This window comes from Tinamus guttatus, unplaced genomic scaffold, assembly GCF_059628265.1.
Source record: "Tinamus guttatus ecotype Peru unplaced genomic scaffold, ASM5962826v1 Tinamus_guttatus_pri_ptg000643l, whole genome shotgun sequence".
NCBI classification, from domain to species: Eukaryota; Metazoa; Chordata; class Aves; order Tinamiformes; family Tinamidae; genus Tinamus; species Tinamus guttatus.
In genome coordinates this window covers 480,895-501,285 of record NW_028289177.1, presented here as the reverse complement: position 1 = coordinate 501,285, position 20,391 = coordinate 480,895, and the positions used below count along the sequence as shown (strand labels likewise).

At 44.2% G+C, this 20,391-nt stretch overlaps 2 protein-coding genes across 4 annotated transcripts; one reads left to right on the top strand and one right to left on the bottom strand.

Annotated features, from left to right (window-relative positions):
* Window positions 1–389: 389 nt before the first annotated feature.
* On the bottom strand, window positions 390–14,650 carry SUGP2 (SURP and G-patch domain containing 2). Of its 3 annotated transcripts, none has more exons than XM_088535724.1 (10): window positions 14,484–14,649; window positions 11,836–13,521; window positions 10,166–10,283; window positions 8,948–9,447; window positions 8,667–8,778; window positions 7,838–8,361; window positions 6,815–6,879; window positions 6,240–6,376; window positions 3,714–3,834; window positions 390–728 (listed from the first exon to the last, which is right to left on the bottom strand). In XM_088535724.1, exons 1-9 carry the CDS (start codon window positions 14,596–14,598, stop codon window positions 3,714–3,716), a joined length of 3,378 nt encoding a protein of 1,125 aa, XP_088391850.1. In that variant the 5' UTR covers window positions 14,599–14,649; the 3' UTR covers window positions 390–728. The 3 variants fall into 3 exon arrangements, with proteins under 3 accessions (XP_088391850.1, XP_088391851.1, XP_010213046.2); XM_010214744.2 differs by lacking the exon at window positions 390–728 and adding an exon at window positions 2,440–3,538; XM_088535725.1 differs by lacking the exon at window positions 3,714–3,834 and having other exon boundaries at window positions 14,484–14,650.
* Window positions 14,651–15,135: 485 nt separating this feature from the next.
* ARMC6 (armadillo repeat containing 6) lies at window positions 15,136–20,326 on the top strand. Its single transcript, XM_088535693.1, has 8 exons — window positions 15,136–15,233; window positions 15,580–15,740; window positions 16,165–16,247; window positions 16,420–16,990; window positions 17,529–17,674; window positions 18,470–18,601; window positions 19,134–19,271; window positions 19,531–20,326. The coding sequence occupies exons 2-8, from the start codon at window positions 15,620–15,622 to the stop codon at window positions 19,741–19,743; spliced, it is 1,404 nt and encodes a 467-aa protein (XP_088391819.1). The 5' UTR covers window positions 15,136–15,233; window positions 15,580–15,619; the 3' UTR covers window positions 19,744–20,326.
* The last annotated feature ends 65 nt before the right edge of the window (window positions 20,327–20,391 follow it).

The following is a 20,391-nucleotide window of genomic DNA, read 5'->3' as shown; positions in this document are numbered from 1 at the left end:
CCCTCACATCCTTTCTGAAAAAGAATGCAAATTGAAATGCAACAGTAAACCACATGTATATGTAAAGAGAAAGCTTTGCTGCCTTTAAACTCAGGGCACTGAGAAAAATCGAAGACAGAACTAATTCCTTCGATGTGAATAAGGGCAAAACTCTTGCATTTTGCCTGGACAACAACTTTTTTTTTTTTGCATTCATGTTGCACATAACACTGTTGTGCATGGGTTTCATGCGCTGGAACCCATGAAAAAGTAACTAAAAGTAACTAAGAAGTGATTTAATGGGTATCCTTTACAGAAACCATTTAGCACCACAGAAACACAGGGACCTTCCTTCCCTCACGCTATAAAAATCCTGTTTTACACTAAAATAAAACTGCATAATCTCCCACTTGTTAGTGCCAAAATGATGCATATCTCTCACAAAGGGCCAAATCCACAAGCAAAACATTTAAACCAGGAATTGTTTAGTTCTACATTTATTGCAGATATTAAAAGATTAACAATGCTAACAGGTTTACTTACACTAAAAAGAAATGTCAGTTATCCAATAACATAAGCATCTAATTGTTACTAGCTTAGCACTACTGCCAATTTGCACGGAACGGAAACTAGCAAATTGCTCTACAAGATTAATGGCAAAGAAAACAACCAAAAGCCAGCAGACACACCACTGAAGTTAGTTAAAATGTTCACTGAAGCTTGCAGTCTTCATGGAAGAGAGCCTGGAACTAAAATAACAGAAAAGAAGCTAGTAAACTGTAGACAAGGCAATGTATCTGCATAACAAATGTTTCACATGTACATGGATTTAAATTTTCAGAGCTGCCTGCAAAAGCAGGTCAAAATAAAAGGAAATTCCTTTTGCAAAAGGAGTGTAAGGTCATCTCTTGGTAAAACAAGATAAAAGTTGCCAACAGTAACCACTTGAGAGCAATACTGGAATCCCAGCACCAGCGCTGCCCTGCTTCTACCTTGTCCAAAACTAAAGTTTGGCACAAGAAAGGTAGACCATATTACAGTCATCCAGGGTAGCTGGTTAAGATTTTCCCAATGTTCATCTCTTTTTTCAAGACAACATTATGTTCTAAATTGAATTGCACTCAGAAAGGAAATACCATTTTCCAATCTGGATATCGACAGCTTTCCCAGGTGGGGAAGCAAGTGTTTAGCAAATGCACCCCAACAGCAATCTCAGGTTAAACCCGAACAGTGCAGAATGCTGATCGGGGTCCAGAAAGTGGATTTCAAAAGCAGTGTGAAACAACACTTTGTCTTGTGCCCTCCTGCAAATATTGTAGCATACAATGAAGAATGCTTCCCAAACATGAACGTGAAAGAAGAGGTGGGCAGGAAGCTTGAAGGGAAGTAAAAAACATGTGAACAGCAACCCTGTCCACAGCCTCATCCACAGTGCTAAAAGCAAAGCTGAATTCTTGGGGACTGGATCTGAGCAGGAACTCTGGTGCCAAAAGTACTGGGTCCAGAGCGTCAGTCCAGAACGGCCCGTGACGGACAGATCTCCTGAAAGGTTCACGTTGTACACCGAGTCCCTGCTAGACAGGCAAAGGAAAGAAGAGGGGGGCAGTGGAGAGCACATCCAAACAAGAATTTCACAGGTAGGCACACTGCCAAGTGCTGTAACAGATGATCTTAAAGGTAGCCCATGGTCCAAAATGTTCAGGGATTGAAGAAATCTCTGGACTACAAAGCCTCTTTAATCAAGCGTGGTAGCCAGACAAACCTCGAGAAACTTGTCTGTATGGTCTTGATGCCTCACTTCTTGCAATGCAAAGGTGAAGACACATATGTTCACAAAAAACCCAGAGCTATCGGCATGACATTTTCTGTACCTGCTGTTATGGTTTTATTTAGTGTTCATGTGCTCCAGCTCAAACTGAATGATCAGAAAATTATACCATGATATGATAGCGTCACAGACCCATACAGCAAACAAGTCTTGCATTAACAAACTAAAATTGGTTGTTAGAAGCAAGGAAAAGTTGGCTGCTACAGAATGAAAATAAGACAATCCTTTTCAACCAGGTTTTTAACGGAGAGAGAAAATAAGATTTTGTCCTTCAAACAGCAGGCACAGGCAAGTTGATAACTGAACACGTTCTCTGGCACGCTGTCAGTTAGGAACTCGGGACGCTGCCACCTCGCTGGGAGGTGCTATTAGCCGTATACCACAAGCTCTGCTTCACGAGCAGCACGGTGCAGGGGGAAGACAGCAGCACGACAGCACGCACTCCTAGCAGGCAAAACATGCGGCAGCTCAGGATACACTCTCTTTAGATGGAGCTTCAGTAAAGTATTAGTGTAACATTCAAGTGAAGATTTTTCACTAGTTTTAGAAAGGTAACGATAGAGAAGGAGTATGCTAAAAAGTGGGATATTGTCACTTCAGTAATCCAGGCAGATCCCTTATTGATGCAAGTCTGAAAAGGATGAATGATCAGACCTTGTACATTTATCTGTAGTAACACTGCTAAATCTTCCATTTCTTCAGAACTGCTTCACCAGGAAGTTAGGCAATGTGTTTTTATCAAAGCAGAGCAGATTAATCCAATCTTCTTTCAGTAAATTCTAGAATAATCCCTTCAATTTACAAGCTTTTTGTCTTATTTGGGGGGATTTATTCAATAAAAGAACTTCTGCAAAGCAACTATTTAATAGAAACAGAAATCATTCTAAACTGATGGTCTTACACAACTGATGATCCACTTCCAGATGATTTCTGAACATCTAACTTCCAAGCATTTTCTTCAGTATTTTCTGCACACACATGAATTACATGTTGATGGCTTAAACTTTGAGAAGGAAAGAAGTTATTCAAGAATCGTTGGACAAGAGCTGCAGATCTGTGTAAAAGCATAAAAGTACACTCAAAATGTGTACTGCTTGTTCGTTACAATGAAAAAAACGTAGCAGCTGAGGTTTTCAAGTAAGAGTTTAGTGTTCTCAAACTCGGATGAACCATTATCCATCCTACACTTAAAGCAGAGAATCTTATACAAAATAAGCATGCAGGTAGTGGAGACTGTTCTTAAAATTGCTGTATGGAGGAAAGGACTCTGCCTTCCACAGACTCCAGAAGTAGATCAAAAGATTAGCCCATCAACAAAACCTACCAAAATAAAAACTGAACTGCCTTGCAGTAAGATCAGAATTTGAAAGGTTCTTGGCTTCAGAAAGGAACAGAACCGAAGCTGGAGAGTCCCATTTTTAGTGTTGCTTATTCTGTTTGGAGCCCATCTCATCATGTAACAAGCAAACTTGGCCAAAGAGAGAGGTAATCAGGCACTTCCGAGAACGATTCAGTTGTTTCTTCCTCAGAAGATGACATCCAAGTCATTAGCTTGCACAATTAAATACAAGACTAACTTGAATCTTGGAAAATGTTTTCATACGTTATCATTCGAGTCCGATACTCTAGAACAGAGCGTTCTCCACGCTGGCATGCTCTGCTGAAGATCTTTCACACAGCAGCCTTTGCATATCCGTGCACTTTCTAGCAAGCGACTCTCTTATGTCAAACCTAGAAAGTAAGATTTGGGGGTAATTCAGAAGTTCAAAGTAGGTCTGGATTTTCATGAAAAGTAAGAAGCCAGATATACTCATGGAAACAGTAATATTTTCTTGGTAAAGGAAGACTTTAAAAGGTACTTTAAAGTTTGCAAGAATTCATAAACCAGATTGGCCATTGCACATACCTATTTACTTGCTCTTTTCTGCCTGTACATTTGTATCATTCTTTGACGGAAAACATCAAATGCATCTTCTTTATTTTCTTCCCCTGCAACACCCAAGCCCTCCCCTGCAGAGGTAGCACCCCTAGGGAGTAAAATGAATAGTTAGAACACTCTGTTGCTGTTACATTTGATAATGCAGAAGAGATCTAAACAATTGCTTCCAACACAGACACAATTTGAGTAGAATGCAATTCTGACACTTTGCGGGGAAGGAGAGCAGAGGCTTGGTCCCTGGCACACCGTATCAACTATAGAACAAATTCCCACCTCCCATCACACATGCAAATATCCGCTAGAAGAAATTGCTCCTGTGATAGCAAGGGAGCAGTGAAGATAGACACCTAACAGACGAAATTCTTACATGAACTCTTATAGCAACCACTTTATTCACAGTAGGCAGAATGTTCTGTGAAAAGATGGCAAAAATTGCCATGTTTCTTCAAACTTAAAAATGATCAAAACAGACACTTTGAGGAATGAGCAGGAAACACCACATAAGCCTGGGTAAAATCTTTAGCAAACACAATACTGCTTACTTGGAAACTTCTACAAACTCAGGCCTTGCAGGACCTACACAGTGGAAAAAAGTGCAGATCCTGCCATCGCCAAAAAGCAAGGTAACAACTCATGTCTCCTCATCCGATATGTCATCAGAAACAGACAAGCTTCAGCAAAGTACATGAAACTTTTTATCTTGAAAGGAGATGGGAAATGATTCCTACAAGAATGCTGAAATGCCAAATATTAAAAGCCATCTCTCTTTCTCCAAGTTATATATATAGAACATACACTTTACACAGCTAAGATTAAGGAAACAGCTGCCATAGGAATGATGCCCCATATAAGTCTTATCCTCCAGGCAAGTTACATCAGTATTATCTACTATTAAGAATTTCACTATTTGAAGTAAGGAAAAAAAATCAGATTGTCAGTGTACTGAAATCAGGATTGCTGTACCATCAGGGTAAAATAGGAGAACCTTAAGTAGCATAAATAGGAATGGTTCTTATTCAGTTTTTGTAATGACCTATGTGCTTAAACCAAGCAGTTCACTGTGCAGATCTAGAACATTCACAGACTCTTAAAAGACAAATTCAATTTTGTCATCAGTAGAAGAGCTAGTAATTTTTAAAGGGGAAGAAAGAGAGGAGACTGCAAATTACTAAGTGAAAAAAAAGAAAAATCTGCCCTGTATCAAAGTAACTAACAAGAGAAAGCAAAACGTTAAGTTGTACTGGTTTCATCCTCATTGAAATCTCAAAGAATTGTCCAAAGAATGGCTTTGCTGGGAAAGTAGAGAGAAGTGTAAGCTGTGAAAGCAGTCAGAGTTATCTAAGCAACTCTCACTACATAAAAAAAAATGACTTTTGTGTAAAGAGTTACAGAAAGCAGATCTTCACTGTTCTTTCAGTCATCCTTACAGGAGCAACAGCAATAGGCTTGAGTTGGAAAGAGTGTATTTGCACATATTAAAAATGCTGTTCTTGGGGAAGGTCATAAACTTGGAATGTGCTGGACCAACTGCCAGACCAGATACAAGCAAACAGCTTAATAATAGCTGTGCAGTGAGACTTGTTCCAGGAGCTACAGAAACCAAAAGGTTACCCAGTCTTTGGTCTCAGCAAGTATTTTGGGTTTAAGAACCAAGACTCCAACACTGGTGAACTCAGGACACCTACACGCAATGTAACTTTCTCACTCTACGTTTGCTGCTGAAGTATTTGTTGGATTTTTTTTTTTTTTCAAGTTGTCTTTACCAGACTAAAATGATCAGCTCTGTGCAAGGCATGAAGAGAAAATAGAAAACTCTGGAGAGAGTAGACAGTTTAAGGGTTCAAAGAGAAATAAATGGTTTGTCTCAGCATTCTGCCAGGGAGTTGAAGGACGTAAGATCTGCTCTCTGTGCAGGCAGCAGAGGACACTGGACACAACAACTTTAAAGGGAAAATGAAGATTCAAAACCAAAGTATGTTCTAAAGAACAAGCAGCACACTTACCTGCTGGTAGATGCACTTACCTCTTTCAGCATGCAGTGGAATGAATCACATATTTACAGTGAAAATGATTTTGCTGCTTGAACTTAACAGCAGTGTGTATGATATTCCTAAAGTCTGTTTATATATTATTATGTACCTGTCATCACAACACAGAGATGCCTGGGTAAGATTGTGTGTTAGACAACTCCTACCTGCCAAATATCCTGAAGGAGGGGGACACCCATCTACCTTTAAAAAGCATCCGTACACTGCAGCATTCACACTGCAGCCTTTACATGTCAAAAGGGACAGCTCCTTCTAGACCAAACTTGGCCCAGTTTAGCCAGGAAACGTGTGAAATCTGCACGCTCAACTTTAGTGAGGCCAGAGATAAGACAGAACAAAACCCTGAACTGGCCACATCCAGGTGGGTCAGACACCCACAGTTCCTGTCAGAATCCCAGCCTTTGTCACAGCTGTCAAGCTGCTGCAGTTTGTTCCCTTTACATACACTTTTACAGGCTCTCTGATCCCTTTTCCTCGTGTACCAAGGCCGTGTCCTTCTTGCCAGCCCATCTTCTGAAGCATCTGGAAACCCACATTTTTGTTTGTCAGTTTCTTGTGTGAAAACTCTAAATCTTTAGGTTTCTGCAGAGAGGAAAAAAGACAGAGAAACAGGGGGCTTTTGTTATAGAGAGCCACCATGTACTTAAATTAAACAAAAGTAAATTAATTGTGTTTTTACAGAAATATCTTTAAGCAGCATTTCTCCATTCACAGAGAAAAAGTCTATCAGAGTAAACATCTGCTCGGTCAGTTTTTTAAAAAAAACAACTCTTAATACTCTTTAAGAGGACAAGTTCAGCATACAGCTGTTCAGTAAGGCTCTGACTGAAGATATCTTAATTTTGACACAGATAGTAAGAGACAACAGGAGCCATGGCTGCCCACAGACTTAGTCCAGTCTTTTCCAGGATCAGGCTCCCCAGGTTTGAAATGATTTTAAGAGAATGACTCATTAATAGAGGCTGTCTCTTAAGACAATTGATTCTCAGAACGCGATAGCAAACCAGAAGAGTTCTTTACCTTCTTCTTCTTTGTAACTGGGCAACCACGAGGCCTATCATAAGCGATTCTGACAGGTTCATGAACTGCAAAGTCAAATCAAAGAAAATTTGGCTGTGAAAACAACCAATTTTAATACAGAAGTCCAAAAATACACACTCAAGTGGGACTAACTCAATGCCTTACTCTAAATACAGTGCCATCAAGAAAAAAGCATCTTGCTCTCTGCATTCTGCACTATCTTAATGACAAAACAAGGGAATTATTTCTACCCTTCCCTTCTAAGACAAAATGTGTATGCAGCACTCTACCTAGTTTTAGACAAATCATCCATACTTCTCCACACATCCATTCTGTAAGAACTTCATGTCTTTCATTTTCATGAGCTTCTCTTACGCTCCAGTAGAAAATTCATATTGGACTTAAATGAGGTTATTGTACAATGTTACCGCAACACGAACAGCAAAATTTATCAATAAACATTAACAAATATCTTTTATCTGCATAAAGTAGCTGCAGAGCACATGCAGTAGTAAGTTTTAAGTATTGGTCTCAAGTCTTAAAATATCGTGACAAGAAAAAACAAAAATACCTTTTGACAATATGGCAGTGTTTAACAGGTGAAAATAGCTCTGGATTGATCTAAATATATTCGGAGTAGTTAAACATTCAGAGTATGTTCACTGCTAGGCTTAAGATTGTTTCAACTTGCCATACAGTGATGAAATAAAAGCTCAAAGCTATTACTATGTTTTTCTGAAGGAGCAGAGAAAGGATAATGTTTACATAGAGAATTCTTAGGAGTGGTGTTTGACAGAGGTTCTCAAATGAGAAGCAAAGCTTTGCTACTGCACTAGAATACAAAATCTGTTACCCATTAATCAGATTTGCCTGTGTCATTTGAATGAGGCTTTTAAATGAACAGCATACTCATCTTTGAATTCAAGACATGTAATTCTTTCAGCCAATACCAACCAGTAACACACCACAGAAATGCAGGAATTTCCTGTCACTACGTACAAATATCCTTCAAATAACATTCACCTTTTGGTTCTTCTATGAGACATATCCTTTTAGAGGCAGGAATCATACCAACTTTCAATGACTTGCTGCTGATTCGTTTGCGAGGAAATAGGGTACCAGGAACAGGAGTAGATGCCTGTGTTGACAGATTTGGTACAGCACCATCAGATGATGTGGCTAGCTGCCTTTCACCTGCTGAAATTTCCTCTCCCGTTTTGGAAATCATATCTTCAGGTGGGTTCTCCTCACTTCTACCTGCTGAGAAGTCCTCCTCTTCTCCCTCCTCTGCTTGCTCCATTTCCATTTCTTCCAAAGGTCGGGAACTGTCCTCTTCAAATTCGGCTTCCTCCTCATTATCTTCTTCTTCCTCCTCTTCATCATCTTCCTCCTCCTCCTCCGAAATATCCAGATTTCTCTCTTCGGGTTTAGTACCTTCCCCAGCATCAGTTGTTTCTGACACAGCACTGAAGTTAATAGATGGACATAACTCATAGACTTTCATTCGGTAAAATTTGAAAGCAGAACTATTTCGATCCTGTAGAAACCTGGGCAAAAATTACAGTGAAAGTTATGTCCAAAATGATTTTTCTTAGCCAGCATGAAGCATGCCACTACAAAAATTCCTTATTTTTGAATGGCGTTTCGAGAGGTGTTTTGAAGCACTGCAGTATTCCCTTACAACATGTACTAAACCCGGCAATCATTCTGCCGAAAATCTTAGAGCCATACTCATCAGCAGCTCGCAGACTGCTCTTGGAAAAGATCTCGATAAGATTATCTTCATGATATAGACAAAATACACATATTTTTATAGGTCAGTTTTGCATAGATGAACGTGCAGGTTACTCACCAAAGATCGGGGTTATCTGCGCTGTTGTCTATGCTGAACTGCTCAATTTCTGGTCCTACCTGAGCAACGAACTTGGCCAGCTTCTCAGCAGTTTCCATTGTTTTAGCATCCACTGCAAGAAACAGAACATCCATGCAAAGCCTACAACACCGGAACGTCAATATAGTTCAGAATTACCTACTTTAGCAAAATAAAGATTAGAATTTCCAGTAGAACATTCTATGGAATCTATAATTATCTCCTCAAAATTATTTGAGGTCAAATCTTGCATCTTCACTTACCATCAGGAAACTGAGAGGGCAATGGTGGGAAAAGTTCAGGTGGTGCCAATATATCTTCAGATTCTGCCCCTTCTGCTGGCAGAGAAACTTCTGGACATTGTGAGGACCCAGTTGTATCCAAGGAGGAATTCTTCTCGGCCACGCTGGTTTCTGATACAGAAGGCTTTGACTGGACTGAGCCTTGGATGTGCTTGTCTTGGTGTTTCAGCATTGTACCAGCTGACAGCACAGTCTGTGTCCCTGTTGTTGCCCTCCTCACCTTCCTTCCTCGAGTAATTCCACGTTGTGTAATAATGCCAAGACTTTTCCTTTTAAATAGTCTTCTCTTAATACTTGCTACTTTCCTGGCATACAACATGGCCCTTACTGATTCTGATGCAGATTCTTCTAGTGTTCTGCCCTCACCACCTGCTTCCTTGCCAGACGATGCCCGTCTCTGCATCTCCGATAACTTCAGTCTGTAATATTTGTATTCGAGGCTGTCTTCTTCAGACAAGAACCTAAAGAAAAATGAGAGAAATAACATGAAGGCCTAAACCAAAAGCCCAATTAATCTCAAATTCTCAGATCAGAAACTTAGTATACCCCTCAAAAACGATCAGTTGTTACTCAGGTTACTGCACTAACAATCCCCCGCACAGGGTTTTCTCTCAGAATAAAAGGCAACTCCATTTCTAAAGTAGTGAGTAAAGAAAATTTTGTCAAGCAAGCAAATGATAGAGGGTTCTGACATAAATTATTTGGCTAGCAATTAATCACCTACACTGCACATATGTACATACTGTCAAATGTAAAAGATCATTACATTTGGAGTGTCTCAGCTTTTCTTTTCCAGTATTATATGGAGAACTCTGGATCCATAAGTCCATTATACACTTAAAAATATATATGTATATGTTAACTACATTTGCTTAATGTTTTCTCTGTAAACAGAGATTGGTTTAAATTCTTGTATTTGCATCAACTTACAGTCATCATTGACAGATCACAAGGAATGTGGGCTACCAGACAAAATAAAAGCACCAGGACAAATTCCTGGGATATGAAGATGTAGAATTAATTAGCTTGGCAAACATTTCTGAAGAGTCACGTGAAATATACCATAGGCTTTGATCTTACACCAAGTGAGTGGAACATTAAAACTCTAAGCATCTTCAGTGGAAGAGAGCAAAGTGATGTTATGACATACTGATGTTCTAATTGCACGAACGCGCCTACCAATATTCAGGACAGTTCTTTTGAGCGTTTCTCTCTTTGGCAGACAAGGTTCCTGCAACAATGCTATTCACTAGCTTTTCAATTGTCTCTACAACTTTCCGATCCGCTCGCTGGGGGACTGCAAGAAGAAATAAAACAGAATCATTTCATTATTCTCGTCAACAGGGTATCAATATATCCTCTTTCTATTCTCTTGACATTCTGACATTTGTATTTTTTTCAACATATCAACACACACAAAAAAAGGATACACTTAACAGAATATGTTAAGGAAATCTCAGAAACTTGGGTCTCTTTCCTGAACTCACCATACATCTAGAACAGTTTGTCTTGAGAAGCATCACAGTTTAAGAAATCTAGTTTTTCCCATACTGGGAAGATAAACCATCTTTGAAATAGCAATTATTTTTAACAAAAATGCTTTTGTGCAGAGCAAACATATCTGAACACCACTTTGAAAGGGTAAGTTGCAAGTTCAGTGCTGGAAAACCTCACTGCTGAAACAGCTGAAGTCCAAAAAGGAAGAAACAGATGAGCATAGTAAAGAATAAACATACTTCAGAGCAAGAACTAGATGGCCTAATACGGGAGAGAAGCACTATTCCTGAAGATAGTAGTAAATGAACAACTTTGAAGAAAGACACCTGCATCTGGTGAAGGTGGAAACTGTAACATCTCATAGCTTTGCTTACTTGAAAATGCTTATCCTGTCACATAGCCAGTTGGCCAATTACTTGGTGGCCATCGGCTCCCTAGCTCAAGGCTGGGATAGCAGAAGGAAGTAGCTGAAATAATCACAGAATCACAGAATCCTTAATGTTGGAAGGGACCTCTAGGGATCATCTAGTCCAACCCCCTGCACACGCAGGGTCACCTAGAGCACGTGGCACAGGGCTGCGTCCAAGCGGGTCTGAAGATCTCCAGAGAAGGAGACTCCACAACCTCCCTGGGCAGCCTGTTCCAGGGCTCTGCCACCCTCACTGTCAAGGAATATTTCCTTAAGTTCCTGTGGAACTTTTGATGCTTCAGTTTGCGGCTGTTTCCTCTAGTTCTGTCGGAGGCCACCAGTGCAAAGAGGCCGCCCCATCCTCCTCACTGCCTCCCTTGAGGTACTTCTAGACACTGCTCAGATCCCCTCTCAGCCTTCTCTTCTCCAGCTGAACAGGCCCAGCTCCCCCAGCCTCTCCTCATAGGGCAGATGTTCCAGGCCCCTGATCATCCTTGTGGCCCTGCGCTGGACTCTCTCCAGAAGCTCCACATCCCTCTTGTCCTGCAGAGCCCAGAACTGGACGCAGTTCTCCAGATGCGGCCTCACAAGGGCCAAGTAGAGGGGCAGGATCACCTCCCTTGACCTGCTGCTGGAGATGCTCTTCATAACGCACCCCAGGATCCCATTGGCCTTCTTGGCCAATAATCCTAAAAAATCCTCGAATTGAAGTGCAAGCACATGCAGTAGAGGGGGGCAAGGAGACACGCTTCCATCTGCAGAGCCGGCACAGAGCTGAAAGCTGCTGCTGTAACACAGTGGTACACACTGAGCCACTGCCACGCATCTACATGGAATTCCCAGCATCAGGGATTCCGACCTAACAGAAGCACAACAATTTAAGGTAAAAGCCTGATGAAGAGAAACTACGTACTGGGAAAGTATCTTACAGAATTTCACTTACTCTTAATTTTGGGGTCAGGAGATGTTTTAAGCTGTACTTGTACAGTGGACTCTGGTTCAACTTTTTTCATCTGAATTGGATATCCACTTTTCTCCAACCAAGCCTTCAAATTTTCTATATACTCTCTTCCAAACAATGTTGAATCATCAAAATTGGGGAATAATGTTGGTGCAGGAGCCATTTCCTGGAGCCCTACAGCTTCAAGTATTTTCTCTTGTCTGAAAACAGATGCTAATGCAAAGGTCTGACCCAGAAGCGCTAAAGACTTACGACAAAGAGAAACAGTGGTCTCAAAAGCATTTGCCATTTCTCTGGGATTACCAAAACCACTTGTTTTAATGCTTAATTCATATGCATTGCAGGCCATGAGCAGAGGTGTAACACCTTTTAGCAGACGGTCTTGGAGCCTCATTATGTATTTATCAAAAGGTTTTATTATTTCAAAGAAGCAGTTCTTTGTTTTCACAGCACCTTTGTCCAAAAGCATATTTAAAAACTCATTATCCACTTTGGGAGTTTTCAGAGCAGCATGTTGTAAACTCTTGATAGTAAAGAAACAATAATCTCTGTGCTCTGGCTTTAGTGAGCATTTGAATGAAGCAAGCATTTTTGCACAGGTTTCTGTCTCTAGCTCAAAAAGTGCTCCAAAGAGCCGGGAAAATTCTGCATCATTTTTTATTGCATGAAATCCAGCCCATTTTATGATTTCTATTCCAAACGTTGAAAAAATGTCAGACTTGTCCACAAGGTCAAAACTGAGATTTCTGAAAACATGAGCAGGCTTTGGGAGTCTGAGGATAGGTCTCTGGGTTGTTAGAGTTGGTCTCTGATTTGGACGCGGAGGCAACTTTTGATTAGGGTGTGGGATGGTCACCGGCCTCTGGTTTGGACATTCGGCAGCCTCGGGCATTTGATCAGATTGCATAGTCAGCTTCTGTTCAGGCTCCGGTTGCAGCTTTTTAGTGTTCCATTTCTTTAGTGGAGGTTTGATATCTCCTTTAAATACTTTAGCTTTGGCAGCACCCCTTGTAATACGTTTTCCCCGCAGAACTCTTCCCCTGCCAAGGTTGCCCCTCCGTACCGGGGGCCTGAACTCACTGTCGCTTTGAATTCCAAAGTCCATATCATACTCCTGACTTTCCATGTTACCGTATTCGTCTTCCATGAGTCCTGGGGATCTAAAGTCACCTAAAATATCCGGAGAACTAAAGTCAGTTTCATGTGGCCCGGTGGGCTCCCAGGGCTCAGGATGGCCATAGTCCTGGTCATGAGAGGCCAGGTCCCCATACTCCCGGTCATGGGAAAGCGGGCGCCCATATTCCCGGTCATGGGACACCAGGCGCCCATATTCCCGGTTACGAGATGCTGGGTGCCCGTACTCCCTGTCATGAGAAGCCGGGCGCGCATACTCCCGGTCACGAGATGCTGGATGGCCAAATTCCCTGTCATGGGATGCCGGGCGCCCAAATTCCCGGTCACGAGCTGCTGGGCGGCCGTACTGTTCGTGATAATAGTTATCTTTCCTTACGAGAGGGCTGCCTGATCTGTAAGAAGGTCCTGGATATTCATCTCGAGGGTCTTCACTCCAGTCATCATGGGGATGGTGTTGGCTCTCATCATGAGTGTATCTTCCCTCATCATGAAAACTGTCTTCATATCTCGGTCTTGGGACTGGCCTTGAATGAGCTGAAATGAGAAAGACCTGAATTCATGTCTTGCACAGCAAGAAGTACTAAGAAAAAGATAATAAATGGATAAAAGTCACAAGCACATCTGGATACTTGACTGGTCAACATGCCAAGTCTTTGAGGTACCGTATTCATAGCTAACTTCAGGATATTCCTATTTACTTTCTTATATGTCTTGAGTCAATAAATACAATCAACCAATGATTAAAAATGCCTAGACACACATGAGAAAACAATTAAAACCTTTTCAGATATAGTTAAAACAGAAACGCAAGTTCTCTGTCAGAATTGCACAGGTGAAGAGCCTATTTTCTACATACTGACACGCAATTCTGCAAGATTTAAAGAACAAGACAGTTTTTGAAGGAAGCTGCCTCTGCAGCATCAAAGACAGAAACCCCAGAAATTCCTGTGAAATAGCCAGGTATCTTGCCCATTCCCTAATTCTAAAAATTGAATGCAAAAAAATACGGAATATAAGAACAGGCTATTTAAATTAATCATTCCTTTGGAATTTAGAGCACATTATGGAAATATAAAGGATCTTATTTTAAAACACCTAACTTGCTGTGAATGCAACCCATATAATCACTCCAGACATTCTGGCTATTCGGAAGATAAAGGAGCGTGAAGCTCATGCATGGCTCACACGCACCGGATTAATCTCCTGCTTTGAGCTTTTCCTTTCTCTCAAAGGCCACGCGCTGCTCCCCCGCATCAGCCGATCGGACACCGAGGCAAGGCCGCCCGGAGCCGCCGTCTGCCGAGACCTCCCTGAAGGCGGCCCCGCTCCGAGGCGGCCCGCGCAGGACCCCATTGTCTGCAATCCCGTTTTCCCTCGGCATTTGCCCTCCGGAGCGGGCTGGGGGCTGCCGGCAGAGCGGGTGGCCTCTTAATCAGAGAAGGACGCGGAGGAAACGCGGGTGCGGGGCGGCCCGGGACAGCGGGGGCCGCCGTTACCTTTGAAGGGATGGAGAGGCTCCTCCATGGCGCCGCCGCGCTCCATCCGGTACCGCTTCACTTTGTCCTGCACCACGGCGTCGAACGTCTCCCGCGTGATGCGCCGAGAGGCCATCTTTCACCCCCGCAGCACAAAGCCGCCCCCGGCGCGGAGCCGCGCTCCCGCCGCGGCCGCCTGAGGTTACAAAAAAAAAAAAAACAACGCGGCGTGAGGGGGCAGCCGTGGCCGCCTGCCGCCTTCCCGCCCGGCTGCGGAGGGAGGCCGGGGAGGCGGCGGGGGCAGCGTCGCCCACCCCGCGGCGCTGCCCGCCCGCGCGCCCGGCGGCCGCAGCCTCCCCGCCACACGGGGACCTCCCGGCAGCCCCCGCGGGGCGAGCTTCGCCGCCCCCCCCTCCCGCCCAGGCCGCACTGCGCCTGCGCACTGCCGGCCCCGCCGGGGCGGGAATGGCCGCCGCCGCCGCCTCCCCGCCTTCCGCACTGCGCTTGCGCAGGAGGCGCCCGCCCGCCGCCCCGCCGTTTATAGCGGCTGCGGCGCATGCGCGCTGGCAGCACCGCTCTCCTGCCCCCGCCCGCAGCGTTTCCCACGGCGGCGGCGGGGCTTGGCGCATGCGCACTGAGAGCACCGAGGCCACGGAGGGGGGCGGGCGCGCCCGCTGTCTGCGTACGGCGGCCCCGCAGGGTCAGTCTCCTCAGGCCGCCGCTCTTTGTCCGCCGGGAGGAGCCGGCCGGGTCGCGGGGCTGCGGGCCCAGGTGGGTGATGGCGAGCGCCGAGGTTCCCCCCCGGAGCTCCCCGGCGTCCCTCATTGTCTGGCTGAAAAGCTCTGGGGGAGTTGGGTGCGCTGAGGGAAGCGTGTGGCCCAACCGGACCGTGGGGGAGCGGAGGGCCCGGCCCGGCCGCCCCCGGGGTTCGGGGCCCGGTACAGACGAGCTCGCTGTCTTAGTCAGCCTCTCCTGATTAAGATAAAATAAAATAATTCTTCGGCGCTGTATTGTGGGTTTAGAGGTCAGCGGTTTCATTCTGACGAGGAGCGAGCTGGTCTCTTTGTCTTGAGAAGTTTTTAGACCACGACTGATCCTGGTCTGTCCCAATTGATAGGGCACGAGACAAGTTCATCCCAATCCAGTGCTGCACTAAAATGGGATCCAAGCAGATCGCCCAAGAAACGTTTGATGATGCAGTGCAAGAAAACATTACAGAATTTGAAATGGACCCAGAGGAGGCTGTGAGAGAAGCTGTGCAGCAGTTCGAGGCCCAAGGTATTGTAGATCCATCTATTTTTGCTGTTTCAGGTCGTTACTGGCAGAATTTTCGGGTATCACAAGTTACAAGAGAGTATTCATGCAATGATTGACCAGCCAGTACTGAAATGAAGCCTTTGTGCTGTGGAACACAGATGCTGTTAATACTAACTTGTTTTTATGGAATAGTTTTGATGGAAATATGGAATAGTTATGATGGAAATATTCCTTTAACTGAAATGGTAAGCTTCAATTCAGATAATAAAATTGAACGTTTTTTTTTTCCATTTGATATTTATCTGGAATCGATGCTAGGCAGAACTTTGGCAGCCTTTTGTGATGTGCTGATCCATGCTTTTCTATGTTTATTGTGATTTAACTTAACAATTTTGACTTGAGTTCCTATATCTTTATGAATCTTGTTTTCCTTTTTGCTTCCTAGGTGTTGATCTAAGTAACATTGTAAAAGCAGTGAGGCAGCCTACCTCAGAAAATGGCCAGGAGCAAAAGCATGAAATTTTGCTGGTAAGAGTAAACATTTATGTGGCTTTCCAGGGATCAGTGCTGTCTCACAGTTTAAGTAATAGACTAAGAGTCTTGAGACATGGCTTCTATACTTCTGCTTCTGCCTGGTGTCTCAACTACTTTTGTTTCTGCTCCATTCAGATAGCAAAGTGACTCTTGTTCTCTTCTTCAGATTTTAGATGCCCTCAGGAGATCCGTTGCTGACTCCGATCTCGCGGAGATGGCCGAGCAGCTGGGGCTCTTCACGGAGCAGTGCAAAGAGCAGCTGGCTTTCCGCTGCCTGGCCGCGCAGCATGGTGCCTATTCCATAGTATTCCCTGCCTTCCAGCTGGCTTCTGGAGACAGAAATTTAACACTGAAAGCTTTTTGTGCTCTGTCTGCCATCCTGGATGGGCAGCCAGACCTACTTGACTCTGCTGGCCAGGATCTGCTGCTCCAAGCTCTGAAGGAGCACGCGGAGGACGCCGAGATGGTGCTGGCCGCCCTGCGGTGCGTTCGCCACGCCTGCCTGAAGCACGAGCAGAATCGGCAGGACCTCGTGAAGGGCGGCGTTCTGCCGCTGCTCACGGGAGCCATCGTGCAGCACGGAGCCAGCGCCGAGGTCGTGCGCGCGGCCTCCTCGGCGCTCCGCGTCATGACGTTCGATGATGACATCCGGGTGCCCTTTGGGCATGCTCATGATCACGCCAAAATGATTGTGCTGGAAAACGACGGGTTAAAGGTCCTCATTGAAGCTGCAAAAGGTAAGGTTAACGCTGTGAATGTTGTGTCTAATTTCACATCATCTTTGATATCTTGAAACTGCTTTGTAATAATTGGAGCTCCTCACATGCAATTTTGAAATATTCTGCTAAGATGGTGTTTGATTCATTTGATAAAATGTGCCCTGAAAGACAAAAATATCTTTACTTAGGAGGCTATCAATAGTACCAAGGTGACAGTTCTCAGAGCTACTTGTCAGTCTGTCTAGCCAGTATTTTCTAGCCCAGCACAGGCTTCTGCACCAGTTTGTCCTGGCAGGGTGCTGCATTCTTGCTGTAAAAGACCTCTGTGAGCCAAAGAGAGACATTCTTAGTTGAGACAGGGTGTGTACAAGGTGTCATCTGTGGTGATGTGTTTTAACATGCAAAATGAAATTCATTCTTTCCCCTTTTGGTTGTGTTTTTTTGGTTGTTGTTTGTTTTGTTTTTTGTTTTCGTTTTTAACTGAACACAGTAAAGCACCTTGATTATCTGGCACCCCTCCTTGCTTGTTCTTATTCTATTCATCATCTCTCTGCAGCTTTCACAGACAACTCCAGCGTTCTCAGTGAACTGTGTGCCACTCTTTCTCGCCTTTCTGTCAGAAATGAATTCTGTCAAGAGATTGTGGACCTTGGGGGCTTAAATTTTATGGTGTCTCTCCTTGCTGACTGCATTGACCATCCAGTGAGTGAAATAAAATGCACTTGGGTGTAGAGGCAGCACAAAACAGCATGCTTTTAACATGCTTTTCCTGGCTGTGAATGCGCCTTCAACTTTATGAATAACTTTAGGTGCAATTGGGGTTGAAACCCAGCAATAAGAATGCAGTAATTCTAACCCCATAGTCGTGGTCACTTCCCCTGCCCCTTCTAGACCCCAAGCAGAATTCTCATTGCTGCCCAAAAAGCTGAGTTCAGATTTCACAGAATCCCAGAATCCCTGGAGGGCTGAGGTTGGAAGGGATCATGGGATCACCTAGTCCAACCCCCTGCAGGGACACCCAGAGCAGGGGCACAGGTGGCATCTGGGCAGGGCTTGAAGATCCCCAGAGAAGGAGCCTCCTCAGCCCCTGGGCAGCCTGTGCCAGGGCTCCGGCACCCTCACAGCAAAGAAATTCTTCCTCACGTGAAGATGGAACTTATTCCCCCTTCTCCATCAACCCCTCCTTCCCGTGTTCCACTTTCCCACATTCCTGGCTAGAAGGACTCCAAGAGGGTTTAAATACTCGAGTCTCAGTGGGTTGGTCTTGAATTCTTTAAACTTTGAAAACCCCTTTCAGTTTAAAGAAGGTTCCTTATTATTCCTTCTAGCAAGAAACCACTCTTGAGATGTGAGGGCCTGAGAATAACGTTGCTCTTCATAGCTGAGAGTTAGAACTGTTTGAGTGGATTCGCTGGGGAATCCACCTAGTTCTAGTTGTCTCTCACAAGTTCGTGAAGCGTTTTCCTCCTCTAAGCAGTCTTTTCTTGGTGAACACAGGACGTGGTGAGGCAGGTGCTGAGCGCCATCCGAGCAGTTGCAGGTAATGACGACGTGAAAGATGCCATAGTTAATGCTGGGGGAACGGACCTCATTGTGCTGGCCATAAGCCATCACCTTGGCAACCCGCAGGTATGCAGCAAATTCATTGATGTCCCACTGAGGCTGAGAGTAGACATCAGTTTGGGGGCTCATAATTTAGCAGCGCTGTCTTTTGTGGGGCAGCAAACCTGCAGATACATTCTAAGTGCAGTTGTCTAGGCATAGTTGTTAATGACTGCCTTTCATCTTCTTTTCCTAGCCTGAACAAGGTGTTAAACCTTTAATATTTGCTTGTTGTAGAGTGTTAAGTGCATGCTTTGGCAAATAGCTGAGTAAATGTAGAGAGATGCCTACCTTACTGTATTATGTTGTTTCTTGTCCCAGAATCAAATAAATATGTGATAGTCGGTTACACTTGTGCAGTTGCAAGTGAAATTTCAGTTAGTACTGAAATTATTTTTGATCTGATTTAATTGGCAATGTAGAACTTGTTTTACATGCCAGAGAAGTAGGAAGTTTCAGTGGAAAAAAAAATAAAAATTACTAGAAATGCAAAATCCCAAACATTTTCCCTTAGTGCAACATTGGCAGCTGGTGAGAGCCTCTTCCTCTCTGTTTGCAGATCTGTGAGCAAGGCTGTGCGGCCTTGTGCGTGTTGGCTTTGCGCAAACCTGAGAACTGTAATGTCATAATGGAAGGTGGAGGGGCTTTGGCAGCCCTGCAGGCTATGAAAACGCACCCAAAAGAAGTGGCCGTGCAGGTATTTGCCTCAGAGCTCTTGATTATTTATTCAAGATTAGAGCTGCTAGTGCTCATTGCCTCATAGGGATTTTGCCCTTTACTGACAAGTGTCAGAAGGTTATGAGTATCTTGGGAAGATAGCTGAGCATCTTCCTAAGAACCCACTAGGCCTGTAAGAATTAGAAGATATTTTATGGATGTGCAAGACTCTATATCTTCTTTCTTTCTGTTTCCCTGTAGAAGATGCTAATGTCTCTCTCATTTACCCCTCTCCCCAGAAACAGGCTTGCATGCTGATCCGCAACCTCGTTTCTCGAAGTCGGGACTTCTCTCGGCCCATCTTAGAGATGGGAGCTGAGAACCTGATCACAGAAGCTCGTGCAGCGCACAAGGACTGCGACGATGTGGCCAAAGCTGCCCTGAGAGATCTTGGCTGTAAAGTGGAGCTCCGAGAGCTGTGGACAGGTCAGAAGGGAAGCCTGGCTCAGTAAATCATCAGTCTGTTGAGCACTGAAGCTGCAAGGCATCCGGGTACACAAAGCCTGAAGGGGGGAACAAAGTGGCATGGATTAACTTGCAGTTACAGCTGAGCTGGAATATCTGATGCAAATGCCTGGCTTGTGAGGCTGCAATGAACTTTTTTTCTTTCATGGGAGCTACAGCTGAAACGGCTTTATGCGCTCGCAGGCTCGAGATCAACTCTGTGTAGTCATCCTAGCCTGAATCCCCTAATACCTGAAGATGGGCTGTTCTCCCCTGCGGTTTTCTGTGGTATTCGTTTACCAAACAGGGCTATTCCCATGTGCTCAGTTCTATACAGTAAGAGCAAAAGTGGATCTTATTTATAGGAAATTGGTACACACTATAGCTGCTGGTTCTGGCTCCTTCTGCTCCCTGCCAGTGCAGGCTCGTGGCCTGCTCTGGTAATGGGGTGGATGAGGGGGGAACCCATGCACAGTGAATGTGGTCTGTCCTATGTTACTGTTCTAATACTATTATTTTATTGCTGTTTTAATACCATATTGTGTTGCCTCTTTGTGTTGGATTTCCAGTAAACATAGCATTTTAGGCAAATGTGAAGTAAGGAATTCAAACCGTAAGACCTAAACCATTACCTTTCAAGAGGAAAGGTTATGTTC

What these genes read in the sequence shown, in the direction of transcription:
- SUGP2 (XM_088535724.1), bottom strand. Translation starts at nt 14,598, where the DNA reads ATGGCCTCTCGGCGCATCACGCGGGAGACGTTCGACGCCGTGGTGCAG. An exon ending in TCCTGACCCCAAAATTAAGA is followed by an intron (nt 10,284 to 11,835) that starts GTAAGTGAAATT and finishes TTCTTCTTGCAG; the next exon opens with TCCCCCAGCGAGCGGATCGG. An exon ending in AAGAACTGTCCTGAATATTG is followed by an intron (nt 9,448 to 10,165) that starts GTAGGCGCGTTC and finishes ATTTTTCTTTAG; the next exon opens with GTTCTTGTCTGAAGAAGACA.
- ARMC6 (XM_088535693.1), top strand. Translation starts at nt 15,620, where the DNA reads ATGGGATCCAAGCAGATCGCCCAAGAAACGTTTGATGATGCAGTGCAA. An exon ending in CCTCATTGAAGCTGCAAAAG is followed by an intron (nt 16,991 to 17,528) that starts GTAAGGTTAACG and finishes ATCTCTCTGCAG; the next exon opens with CTTTCACAGACAACTCCAGC. An exon ending in ATCACCTTGGCAACCCGCAG is followed by an intron (nt 18,602 to 19,133) that starts GTATGCAGCAAA and finishes CTCTGTTTGCAG; the next exon opens with ATCTGTGAGCAAGGCTGTGC.